The sequence below is a fragment of the Cryptomeria japonica genome, chromosome 5, assembly GCF_030272615.1.
Source record: "Cryptomeria japonica chromosome 5, Sugi_1.0, whole genome shotgun sequence".
In the NCBI taxonomy this organism is placed as follows: Eukaryota; Viridiplantae; Streptophyta; class Pinopsida; order Cupressales; family Cupressaceae; genus Cryptomeria; species Cryptomeria japonica.
The window spans coordinates 292,328,908-292,341,652 of NC_081409.1; the positions used below are offsets into that span (position 1 = coordinate 292,328,908).

The 12,745-nt window shown below is 37.1% G+C and overlaps 1 protein-coding gene across 1 annotated transcript in view; it reads right to left on the reverse strand.

Annotated features, from left to right (window-relative positions):
* Window positions 1-1,155: 1,155 nt before the first annotated feature.
* The window catches only part of LOC131045789 (serine/threonine-protein phosphatase BSL3), a 65,801-nt gene continuing 54,211 nt past the window's right edge, over window positions 1,156-12,745 (reverse strand). The window contains exons 15-21 of the mRNA XM_057979433.2: window positions 9,901-9,985; window positions 9,720-9,818; window positions 9,418-9,617; window positions 9,222-9,297; window positions 2,619-2,754; window positions 2,385-2,524; window positions 1,156-2,262 (exon numbers count right to left, since the gene is read on the reverse strand). Coding sequence (XP_057835416.2) covers window positions 2,179-2,262; window positions 2,385-2,524; window positions 2,619-2,754; window positions 9,222-9,297; window positions 9,418-9,617; window positions 9,720-9,818; window positions 9,901-9,985 — 820 coding nt within the window. The 3' untranslated portion in view covers window positions 1,156-2,178. The remainder of the gene's footprint in view (window positions 2,263-2,384; window positions 2,525-2,618; window positions 2,755-9,221; window positions 9,298-9,417; window positions 9,618-9,719; window positions 9,819-9,900; window positions 9,986-12,745) is intronic.

The following is a 12,745-nucleotide window of genomic DNA, read 5'->3' on the forward strand; positions in this document are numbered from 1 at the left end:
TATTTTTTCTATTGTTGAGCAATCTGGATATGTGATTGTGCAAGGGAACGAGAAGAAAGATAAGGATTGGAAACGGTGGCCAATCACAAGGATGAGAATCTCATATGATAACTAAAGAGATGACAATAACAAGAGAAGACCGACTTTAATCATAGTTCGCACAACAATTTCAAAAGAAAAGTACAAATGTATGCCTGGATGATGCATTTTCAAATGTCCTACACAATCACTTCAAATGCTGCCATAAAACAAATGGCTGGGAACTCTCCAAACTGATGAAGACTCAATAAAATAATTGACGGAGATTGTTTTTATAGATCGTGTAGCATGAAAACCATCCATCAAAATTATTCAGCTTGGAGAAGAATGCAACAGTAATTCCATACAATTCTTTATAAAAGCCATGCAGTTGCCACAAAATAGAAAATGCGAGCATATTGTAGTTTCACATTTTTCAAATTAATACCAAATTAGCATTCAATTAATTTGACAAAGGCACATTGTGGTACGAGTGTCATGTCTTTTTCATTTACGTTATTTAAAAACCACAAGTGAGTGGTAAAACATAAGAAGTTACTTTTGTAAGAATATAGCATTCATAAAAATTGTGAATTTTTTCAATTTTGTTAATTAATATCAGATTTAGTGCATGGAGATCAAAATATACAAATAGCATATATTATATGTATGAAAATTATAAACCCACTAGACAAACAAAAAAAAAATTAAATAGGTCACAAGACAAAAACTCAATTTTTAATGCCATCAAAAAGTCTTAAGGCCAATCCCAAGAAACTTATGGCAGGCTTTTATAGGAAAAACTGCCACTTTTTTTCAAATAAAATGCTATTTTTGTTTTAAGTGTTTGAAACACATTTTTTGGAATTAGATGCAATTTACAAATAAATAAAAAGAACTGAGAGTTTGGCTAGGTAAATCCCACTTTTAACACTGAATTGTATGGCATGGCAAAATTGCTGATTTGTGAATACTTGTGTTCTTTTGACAATTAATACTATACCATAGGTGATACAACCATGGAGAACAAATAAGTTACATGTGTTGGCAATTGTTTCGGTTGTGAAACGAACTGGTTAGCCAAGTAAGACTATCCAACCAGTTCTTAGAGAAACGAGACCTTTCAAAAACGACAACTATATAAACCAATCATATTTATTTTTCAAAATGTGGCAGCCTTTTTGGCTGCTAAAAAAGGCAGATAGTAGTTGGAAACCCTGAATAATGTTCTTCACACACAAAAAATCTCTGTTGTACAACAACAAAAAGCTATAAAAAATGCACATGCACTTACTGCACACTTATGTTACATGGTGTTACAACATAAGAAGGAGCCAGAATACACCCAATTTATAGATTTTATATGGTACTCAGTCTGCCTACAGCAAATAGCAGACTTTACTACCCTTGGCTCAAGACACCATATTGCGTAAGTGATGGCAGATGTAAACTGCTTCAACGAATCTATAGTCATTAATTGACAAGGAATAATGGAAATCAACAATCCTGGATATTTTGACTCATGCTAACATTTGAATTGGGTACAGGCGGTGCCTGTCAACCCAGGAAATAATATATAATACTCACATCTACCTCAGTAAAGATATGATTATGCCTATTAACTACCTACCCTTGGCTCAAATACACATTAGACTTGAAAAACAATGGCTACCATCTCACTGAGGACTCAATTTATACTCCTTTCTTCTTAGGGGATGTTAGAAGTCAGCTTTCCTGATTCTCTTCAATACAAACTCTGTGCCAACTTCCAGATGCTTTAAACCATATCGATGACTCTTGAAGCTGTACCCATTACTAAAATCTCAGAGATGTGCGCAAGACCACCAATTGCAGCTGTCGTCATCGCTTAGATTTATACAGCAGCCTCATCCATTATTAAGGTCCTCATTCAGCCATGACTCGTAATGAAAAATAGTATCATTCCCATCATCAAAGACTTTTCTACAGTAATATCTTGGAGAGTAAGCTGTCAGAGTCAGATACACAGTTGTGTGATGGATGAAAGCAAAGCCCAAAGGAAACGTCTGACCTTTATGCAGTAAAAACTGCTATATATTTTACAGATCCTAGGTAGAGCTACCACCAAGCAGCAGAGACTCCAGGCTGTACATCTTGTGAAAGGGAAACAAAAACACAGTTTCAAATCCAGGCAAGGGAACCACGATCATTTGCGGTCTGAGGACGCCCTCTTGTAGGTGTCGGAGGCCTCTGAACATTCAGCTCCTATTACAAGACCAAAGCATGAGGAATCAATGATTAAAATATAAAATTCCAAAAGAGAGCACATCTTCTAAGAGAACATTTAAACAGTGAAGAGTAAATGAGAAGGAAAAACTAAAAAGTACCTGCATCCATGTGTCCTCTGCATGGCGTTCAGGTGATGTTTCAGGTGATGTAATTGCTGGAGGAAGTGGATGGATCAGTTTCGGAACTACAACAAGATCTCTGCCAAGGACTAAGATTGCGCCAGCATTGTTTGCAGTACCTGCAACAATTAACTTATTTGCAGTCAGCACATGATTAAAGCTCAAAACACTGCTTATTTAAGTCTGTGGATCAAGTAAATATCTTTAAATTACCGCAGTAATTCGTTGCCGAGAAAAGGGTGATTAAATGGCCTTGAGCAAAGCGCTCAAAACCATCCATGACACATTCATGTGCTCGTACAATTAGCTGTAGATCGTTATTATTGCAAAATTCCATCACTCTATCTGGCTGCAAAGTGAAAAATCACCACAGAATTATCTCAATAATTAGACTTTCATAGGAAAATGAGACGAAGTTCTGCACAAATTGTTATGTAGAGTAAAAAAGCAAAATCCCAGAAGATTCATGTGCCCCAGCCATGAGCTTAAAATAGCCATCCCACTCTGATTTTTCATATGATCAAGAAAACAAAATTAATGTCACTGAATATGTTTGTAAGAAGTTGATTTTTGAATATCCTAGATATAGGCTACAAGATTCTTGTGCAACAGAAGATACAGTCGAGTGAAACTTAGGATAACCTTAAATTAATGCATGCAGAAAGCTAAAACTTCTAATAAATAGGTAGTTAATTACATACAAAATAATTTTCTACCAGTATACTTGTTTCAACATTATATTTCCCAAAACTACTGAATGCAATTTGTGCATAGCTCTCACTATCCACACAACATGAACCACCACATGAGGGAAGATTCATGTGATTGAAAATACTCTCAGATACAGGTTCTTGCAGAAAATGGCCAGGTCCGGGTCCTGGTTCTTGCCTGGTCCTGGTCCGAGCCTGGTTCCACCTGGGTTCCACCTGGGTCCTGCCCAGGCGGCTGGGTTCCCTGTGGGTCTGTGGGTCGACCCATAGGGAACCCAACCGCCTGGGCAGGACCCGGGTGGAACCCAGGTCGAACCACAAGGAACCCAGCCGCCTGGGCAGGACCCAGGTCGAACCCAGGCAGACCCGGGTGAACCCAAGCCCGTTGGTTCCCAAAAACGAGGCCCACGGGTCAGAAAACAATTAAAAAACAGTTTTTTTAATGCTTTTAAACATCCAAACCCTAGTCCACCTCTTTTGATGCATGAAATGCATCAAAACATTCATTCAACTCATTCTATTTGCATTTTTGAAGATTTTTTCTCTACAGCCAGGTTTCTTAGTTTTTGCATTTTTCTTTGAAGGTGACGACTACGAAGGTGTGAGACACGCATCAAAGGCGTAAGAATCACTGGAGAAGTAAGATTTAGCCTTCAAAGGTAAGTGAATCTAAATTTTTTTTCAAATTTAAGGATGAATTTGCCCGATTGAGAACCATCACGTTTGCCATGCTCTTGTTGCACAACCTAAGAAATCATGTAAAGTCATGTACATATTTTGCTTCTTTGAGTCGTGTCGAGTCTAGGACTCTTGTATATAGGTTTAGAGTAGGTTTTCTTTTCGTGTTTTTAGGTTAGAAGTCTTTTGAGCCCTGTTCTTGATTTGCCTTGAGTCATTTGACTCATGATCTAGTGTGGCTCAGGTAGTTTAGTTGTTTGCTTTTGGTGTGCGTTTTAGTTTAGTTTGCTTTGGGTCGGTTTGTCGGTCGGTTTGCTTTAGTTTAGGTGTCTTGAGTGGGAACCTCCATTTCGTGAGAAAGGTGTTTGTGTTGTTGCTCGCACACTGGCAATATCCTGGATCTTATGTTAGACTCATTTCTTAGATATCTATTCATGAAGTGTTTGGAATCCGAGGTTGTTCCTCTTCAGCTTTATCATCTGATCAGGACCTGTATTTGACTTGGAAGGGAATCATTTTCTGTATCTTGATGCCAACATCTGTTGATTACTATATTTTCACACATTAATAGACTCCGAGTCATTATGGTTTTCAGGCAAAGCTGTGATTGGTGAAAAATCTAAAGTCTGGCTTCAGCGCCACCGCAATCCTCAAACCCTAGTAAGCTTCACTGCTTACGAGCCAAAGGAATTGACGGAGAGAAAAAGCAATATCAAAAGGAAAAAATGAGAAAAAAGAGAAAATGAAAGAGAACAATGAAGAGAAAAATGAAATGAAATGAAATATCAAAATTGGCTAAGGGGAATATGCGAGTAACTCCATCGGGGCTATAGACGCCTGGCTGGCAATGGAGCAATGTTCGTGAGCTTGCGGCGATAACCTCGTCGGGATTATGGACGTCTGGCTGGCAGCGAGGCTCTATCTAGGATGCTTTTGAAGTTCAGATAAACTAAGTAGCTAATCACAGGGGAACTTGAAGGTCATAATTGTCTTGTCGAGAGGAATGAATACACCTGCACACACCTGGGTAATCAAAGACTAAGTGTCTAGATATGGTTAAAGATTTTCCTTCTACTTTAAGTGCATTTTCTAATCTCTTGATGAGCTAGGATGAATTTTCCAAAGGTTCTAGGTGTCGATTGAGTCTTTATCTCTGAAATGTTTTTCAACATTTATTCAAGGTGGCGCTAGATGTTGTGACGTTTTCACACATCGCCCCATTGCAAATGGGGACCCATGTTTTTTGCTTTTTAGGGTTTGTCTTTTTAGGTTTTTTAGGGTTTTGTTAGCTAGCCTTTGCATTTTGAACGTCGCCCAGGGGATCACATGGATAAGTAAGTCCGGCTTGAGTGAAGTCCTGATCCTGAAATTTGGCTAAGTCTGGAATGCCCTGATCCTGAATTTGACTAAGTCTGGAAACTGAAAAAACCTCCAAAAACTAGATTTTGCAATATAACTCCTGGAGGTCTGAAACCACTCTCAAACATCCTGAAAGTATATATGGAATATAACTTAAAGTATAAGTGACATTTCCTTTCCTTCTCTTATACTTAAATGTTATATTCCATCAAATTTATCCTGATAGAGAGTTTGAAAAGTCAAATTTCGCTCGTGTCCTTCTCCAAGGGTCCAGAGCGAAAAGCGCTCCTGTCCCTCTCCAAGGGACCAAGGCGAATCGCTCGTGTCCCTCACCAAGGGACCAGAGCGAAAATGCTTAGTTGAGCCATTCCTGACCTTGTTTGGACGAATCGAGACATCAAAGGCATGGTGAAGGACGAAATGAGCATGATAGAGCATCCAGACTTGATCAAAAACAATGAAATGATGAAGTTTTTGCCTAGAGGGTCAAATTCGCTCCTGTCCCTCCCTGAAGGACCACAGCGATATTCTTCATAGGACAAAATTCAAGCAAAGATCAAGGCAAGTTTGTGTTTGATGGCAAGAAACAAGATGAATTGAACCCATTGAAGACAAATTGAAGATTATTAAACGTCAACAAGGGACCCAAATGCCCAAATTCGCTCCTGTCCCTCAGGCAGGGACCAGAGCGATTTTTGTCTTAGACAAATTTCTTGCCAAGTTACAATGAATTCCAAGGCATGGATGAATGAAAGGGGACATTACGAGACCGTTGAAGATAAATTTGGAAGCTGGCGAAGTGTGATCGAGACTACAAGTACAAATTCGCTCCTGTCCCTCTCCAAGGGACCAGGGCGATATCTTAGTTATGTTGCCTTTTCCTCCAAATTCAAGACACTTCAAGGCGAAGTACAAGGTGGCAAAGATGTTTTAAGGTGTCTCAATCAAGCGCAAAGCATCAAAAATTGCCAAAGTTGAAGGATTTACATCAAGACCCCTAGTTCGCTCCTGTCCCTCAGGAAGGGACCAGAGCGATATTTCCATAATGGCTTAGATTTCGAAAATTTGTCAAGTGTCAAGCGACCAAGGGGATCAAGGGGACTTCATTTTACGTGTTGATAGCAATTACAAGTTGAAGAAGGCAAAGACAAGCTCAAAACGTTGAAGTTCGCTCCTGTCCCTCAGGAAGGGACCAGAGCGATATACACCATATTTGCCAATTCATGCATAAATCACGTTAAGTCAAGGTTTTGCAAAGTGGTAAAAGGTCTAAGGTGTCTTTTGAAGACGATATACAAGAGTTTTGAACGTCAAAATGCTATCAATTGAGCTAAGGAACTTATATCGCTCCTGTCCTTTGGACAAGGACCAAAGCGATTTTCATCAAAACACTCATGTCCCGTCAAAACCAAGACAAGGCAAGGATAGCCAAGGTCAAGGACGTCCTTTGGAAGGCAATGAACGAAGAACGAAGATAAAAAATTTGCAAATTTGAGCCAGGACACTAGGATCGCTCCTGTCCCTCTCCAAAGGACCAGGGCGATATTTGCCAAAGCACTCATTTTCCTTCGAAGATCATGACAAAACAAACTTGCAAAGGGTTCAAAGCGTTGTTTGAAAGGTAATAAAGGAGAAGTTGATATCAAGGACGGAGAATTTCAAGTAAAAATTGATGGATCGCTCCTGTCCCTCTCCAAGGGACCAGGGCGATGAGGTACGTATCTTTCCATCTTCAAAATATTTTGGCGCTCAAACACATTTTTGAATTTATTTAAATGCTAGAAAATTCGATAAGATTGAAAATTTAATTAAAAATAGCATTTAAATATTGCATTTAAATATTAATTAATTTTTGCCTTGTAAAAAAAATCGAAGTTTATTAATTAAAAACGATGGCAAATTAATTAATTATTATAGAGCGCTTGGTATTTTATTGGTTTATGAAAGTCGGCCTACTATTTTATTTAAAAATTGTTTTAAATTGCCTTATTAATTACCAAGTTGGCGTTAAGGTGAATATGAGGTGAGCGCTATAAAGGGAGGTGAAAGACTTTTATTTTCACATTATCATTTTATCATCTCACATGCGATCTTGAGGGAGAAGGGTGCAAATTTATATCCAAAGATGGTGCGAACTTTCATTTCAAGCAAGGAGGTGCGAACTTAGTTTCACTTGGGCGAATTTGCCAAGGACGTCAAGGGCATATCAAAGGTGGCGAAGTTGCTAACTTGAGGAAGAGATCACGTTGAAGACCATCTAACGTCAATTTTGCCTAAGCAAATTCTTTGTTTTGCATGTTAGAGTTAAGCTCTCAAGAGAGGTATGGCGATATGGATTTATTGTTTTGATTTTGAACGTTGATCGTCATAGCTTAAATTTTGAATTTTGAATTTTGAATTGTAATAGCTCAATCGTTTTTTAGGAAATAATAACTCAAGGATTTATTATGAAGTTTCCTAAAAATTAATTTAATCTATGCTATTCATTGCAAAATCATGTTACTAATTTTGAAATGTTGTGTAGGCATCAAATGGAGATCTCATCAAGGAAAATCAAGTCGGATCAAGGACGGTCTTCGCCGGGATGATCAAGCAAAGATAGGGGTGACCTCTTTCAATCCAGCGTTCCAAGGCAAGGTACATCATCATCCTGCACATCAAGGACACAGGGAGTTAGAACAAGGGCTCGTTGAAGAAGCAAATAATTTTAGAAGAGTTAATCAAAGATAACTTCTCAACGCTACCAAATTGAGTCTCAAACAAGTGTCAAATGAGGTGGCGTCCTAGTCATCATTTCTCCAATCAATGAGGTCCACCTCAGCATGTCCAGATTCAATGTACTTAACTCATGGAAGGTGGCACAAACTCCAATGTACCTACCCCGGCTATCCATTGGTCGATTTTTCTAGAAGGGACATGTGTCCAAGCAATACAATTTTGTCATTGGTCGAGCATTAAATGTTATGTAATGGTTGTAACAAACCCTAATTAGGGTTTTCGTTGTAAAATCTTGGCCATTGATCTTGAATTGATCTAAGCCATCAAATTGTATTGTGGGCACTATATAAGCCCAGGCATTTCATTTGTAAAGGCTAATTAGCAATAATTAGAGAGAGAGTTGTAAATAGTTGAAAGTAGTTAGTAGATAGAGAGTAGAATAGGAGGACAAGGCAAGAAATTGTTGCCATTGATTGTAAACAAACTCCATTTTCATTGAAGTAATGGTGAAGTGTGTCGTTTCTTGCAATTTGCATGGTTTCTTGTTGAATCTTCAATCTTAGATGGTAGATAATTAGATGAATGGAGGAAATGTGATTGATTGATGATGGAATTCGTATATCCATACTACTAGCAGTTTGTTGATTGCAAACTTGCCTTGTGTAGTCAACTGGAATCGTTCAGCTTAAGCTCAATTTCAATTTGTCGCTTCTTCATTGATATGCATCAACTTGATGGTGTCTATGCCTGCAGTGATGATTTGAACATCATAAAGCTTCCCTTAGAAGATCGCACTAGCCTTGTGTAGATGTTCCATTGATGTCAAAACAAGACCTAGTTAGAGTTTTATCAAAAATCAATCATTGCTCCTACATTCTTAGTATTAGGATTAGATCCTCTCTTCGCCCCCTTCCTTTTTCCCTTTTTTTAATCTAAGTTAGTGAGAGCTTGTGTTCTAGCAAAGTAGATCGGAAATTCAATCACCAAATGTAAGTCCCCTTGTGATTCCAGCAAATCACATCATACCACGGCGAGCTTATCCACATGTAGAGACCCTACATAAAAGAACCTTGGAGTCTACCTAACTGATCCTTTATGCGAATCTTCAGCAGTTAGAGACTATTTTCTCAAGAGAGGATAAGATGCCTATTGGTATTTTATTCTGTGTATGATGGTGTACAAAATACACGTCAACAATTGGTATGACTTAAATTATAAATATATGCAAAATTATTTAACAATAAGACAAGCCTTTGAATCAGCCTCTTCTACTAGCAGCATTTCTGACTAGCTATATAACTATATATCTAGAAACCGATTTCATCAACCCATTTTAAATTTTCAAACTCACCCCAAAAGTAACCAGACCAGGTCCTCGAGCATTTGGCCGCAAACCTTCAACACTGTCATTCTCAGTTGGATCTGACCTGGAAGGCACAAATGAAGTATAGGTCTTTAGCAAGATACATTGAATCTATATGTAATGCACCACTGTTTCTAATATGCAGAAATTTCCTTGAAAGAAAACAATAGACAAAAACTGTTACCATAACAAATCCATCAGAACCACAGATCCTGCTTCCATAGTTATTGGGCGTTGCAAATTTTCAATCTGCTCTATATGGTTAATTGACCTGCCAATTCCACCATGCATGCATATAATTTTTTTCTCAATAAGTGCTGCCAAAGGCAACCAATTAAATAGTTGATTGATGCGATGCCATGCCCATATTCCATCCCTCTCTCCCTGCTCATTTGAAAATCCAACATACCAAGTAAGAAAAAGTTGGCAAATAGGAGTTAATATAAGAAAACACTTCCACTAGAAAAATTTGGGAATCATAGTTACCATGCGTTCAATGCACTCAATTCGGAACCCAAAAAGAGCATTAATATCTGCAGCTTCATGGTTACCCCGGATTAAATGAACATTGTGTGGATACTCAACCTGAAAGAGATATTAATTATACAATAAGCACCAGCTGTGCAAACATTGCATTTAGAAAAATTTAATATTTTACTCCTCTAACCTTGAGGGCCAGTAGCAGTGATATTGTTTCTAGACTATGTTGCCCTCTATCAACATAATCTCCCAGAAAGAGATAGTCAATATACCTGGAAGACAATAGTAGCAAAGCATTAAATCATTGAAAGCAATCACATCACAATATTAACTACATATTATGTGCTAACAGGCAACAAAACATAAATTCAGAGTCGGAACTTAACAAAAGAACAGTTCACTTACTAAAGACCTAAAACAGGGTTGGTGTATTCCATCTCATTACAGATAAAATAATGCACAGGAATTGCAGAGTACACCCATGCCACCCACTTTACAAGGAAAGTCAATAATCTTGATTCCCATATCTAAATGTTCTAAATTTCAAATTAGTGACTTTAAGTTGAGAGCAACAAACTAGTACCTTCAGTTAATTCTAATTTTGTAAACTACATATATTCTTTGCTACCCAAAACATCTAAGAACTTGTATTTAAATTTTCTGTATGCAATCTTCAATGCTCCCTTAAGAAACTCTCTATTTTACAATTGTAAAAATAAAGCATCCCTATTATGCAAGTCTGACCATCAAACCCATGTAAGTTAAATCAAAAATCTCTGGATTAAGATATTTATGTAAACATGGTGACACTTTGAAACCAAACGCAGCAATAGATATTTCTAGTCTAACCAAAACTCATTTTCTGATGGCAAATGTATGTCATATTTAAGGACTAACTGTTTGCTACAGAAAATATAGTGTTCCTCAATGATATTATTGATGTGGAAGTCTTTAACACGGTTTAAAGTTCAATAAAGAAATAAATTATGATCGGCCATAAAGAAGGAAATAGATTATTATTAAAATGCAGCAATTTCATCTCACAAACTACTGTATAATGGCAAGGATGTAACTGATCATTATGAGTGCCATAGAGCTGGATTGACTTCGTACTTAATCAAGATGACTAGGATTTCAAGATTTAGTTATATATATGCTCTTACAGAAACTGGCAGAACAGAACAAACAATTATGGTATACAAAGCAAAATTGAAATGGGTCAAATACAAGACATAAAAGTTGATGCAAAAATAATCTATGGACAATACTTAGCATTTATCAGGAACAATACAAAAGGTCAGTCTGTGAGGATGGCATAAAATCTGATCATTCCATTGTCAAAATGATTGAGATGATAAAAGTCAAACGAGACAGAATTTCTCAGGCCGAATGCTTCCTTTAGGATCTTCCAACAACACATATCTCTGGAATGATCTGCAGATCTCTAACACCTATTTACTTGTATCCTCATAAAAAGATGCATCACATTCAAGTAATGTACTTCACAAAGACAAATTTATCTGAACAATTTTGCGTTCATAGGCAAAAATTAGCCACTTGTACAAGGAATCATCACATGCACTGATCAAACAAATTTGAATGGTATTTGCCAAAAAGTGGTAATTCAACTTTGGTATCCATACAAGTCCCATCTGTCATTTGACAATACGACCAAACTTGACTTAAAAGAACTCCCCTGAAACATCACCCTTTTTTTGCATAGGAGACAAAATGTGCCAGCATTAAACAGTGCACACCATTCCGGAGGATTTGTTGATCCCATGCACAGCACATCAATTTTTCATTAAAACAATTTGAGCCGGGAAGCAAAGTAGCATCGATTCTTTGTGACTGGCCTCAAGGATGGCATGCAACCTAACCTAAATATTAACAATGAAATACAAACTAGAAAGAAGGTTCAGGTAAAAAAACATATAATTCAAACTGCATTTTATATAAGCAGGCCCTAAGCTTTAATGATAAAGTGAGCCATTCAACAAAGGACTGCATATTATTCCCCTTTAAAATATAAACATAAAAACTGTCAATATATAAAATCTATCTTGTTTACAAAAACTTGAAGCAATTCTTTTTTGTTAAAAGATAATCTATTTGTATGACTTTTCAAATTAGTAAACATATCTGCAAAGAAGCTGAGCAGTTCCAACTGTCTTTAAATTCTGAAATGCATTTAAAGGTTCAAAAGTGGTATACAAGGATAAAATACTTTGTAATCTTCTGCTGACCTACTGAACACTGTAAGGCACTAATACATATGATTCAAAATTGAACCTGATAAGTTACCACAATTAGCTAACTTGGTCACTTAAATGTTCTCATCTACGTTACCAGGTTCTCCTCTTGGAGACCCCATGTCCACTCTGAAACAGTGCAGGAGTTGGAGCAGCCACAGGAGTGCCCCAGCCACCCCAGGTTTCCTGTGGGTATGCGACAAGCGTATCCACAGGTAACCCGGGGCTCCCTGGGCATTCCCACAAGCACCAATGCCTTGCAAGCATGAAAAACAATTTTAAAAAAAACATTTTTTTAAAATGCAAAATGTACAAAAAAAAACTAAAAAGCCAAACCAACCTAAATTTTGCTCCTTTGCAACTTCATTTCTCTCCAACACACCCTTGCTCGGACATTTTTGCATTTTGAAAGGTAGAGGGCTTTTTTTTTAAATAAATCAATCACAAAGTGCCAAAGGGGTGAAGATAACTTGCACAAAGGAGATCTAATCATCTAAGGTAAGCATTTTAATTGATTCTTTAGTTTTTTACAAAAACATTCAAGCTTTTAAAGAATCTTTTGAAGTTTACAAAAAATAGAAAAAAAAAAAAAGTTACAAGATTTTTTATGATGTTTTTTGGTGTTCGTTTTGAACTTTCATTAGTCTATAAATATTGTAGGGTTGAATTTATTTTTAATTTTAATTTAAAAGTAATTTCTTATAACAAAATCAAATTGCAATCTATTTGGAATGGCCACTAGTTCAAGTTCAATGGGTATTGATACAAACAAAAAAATTA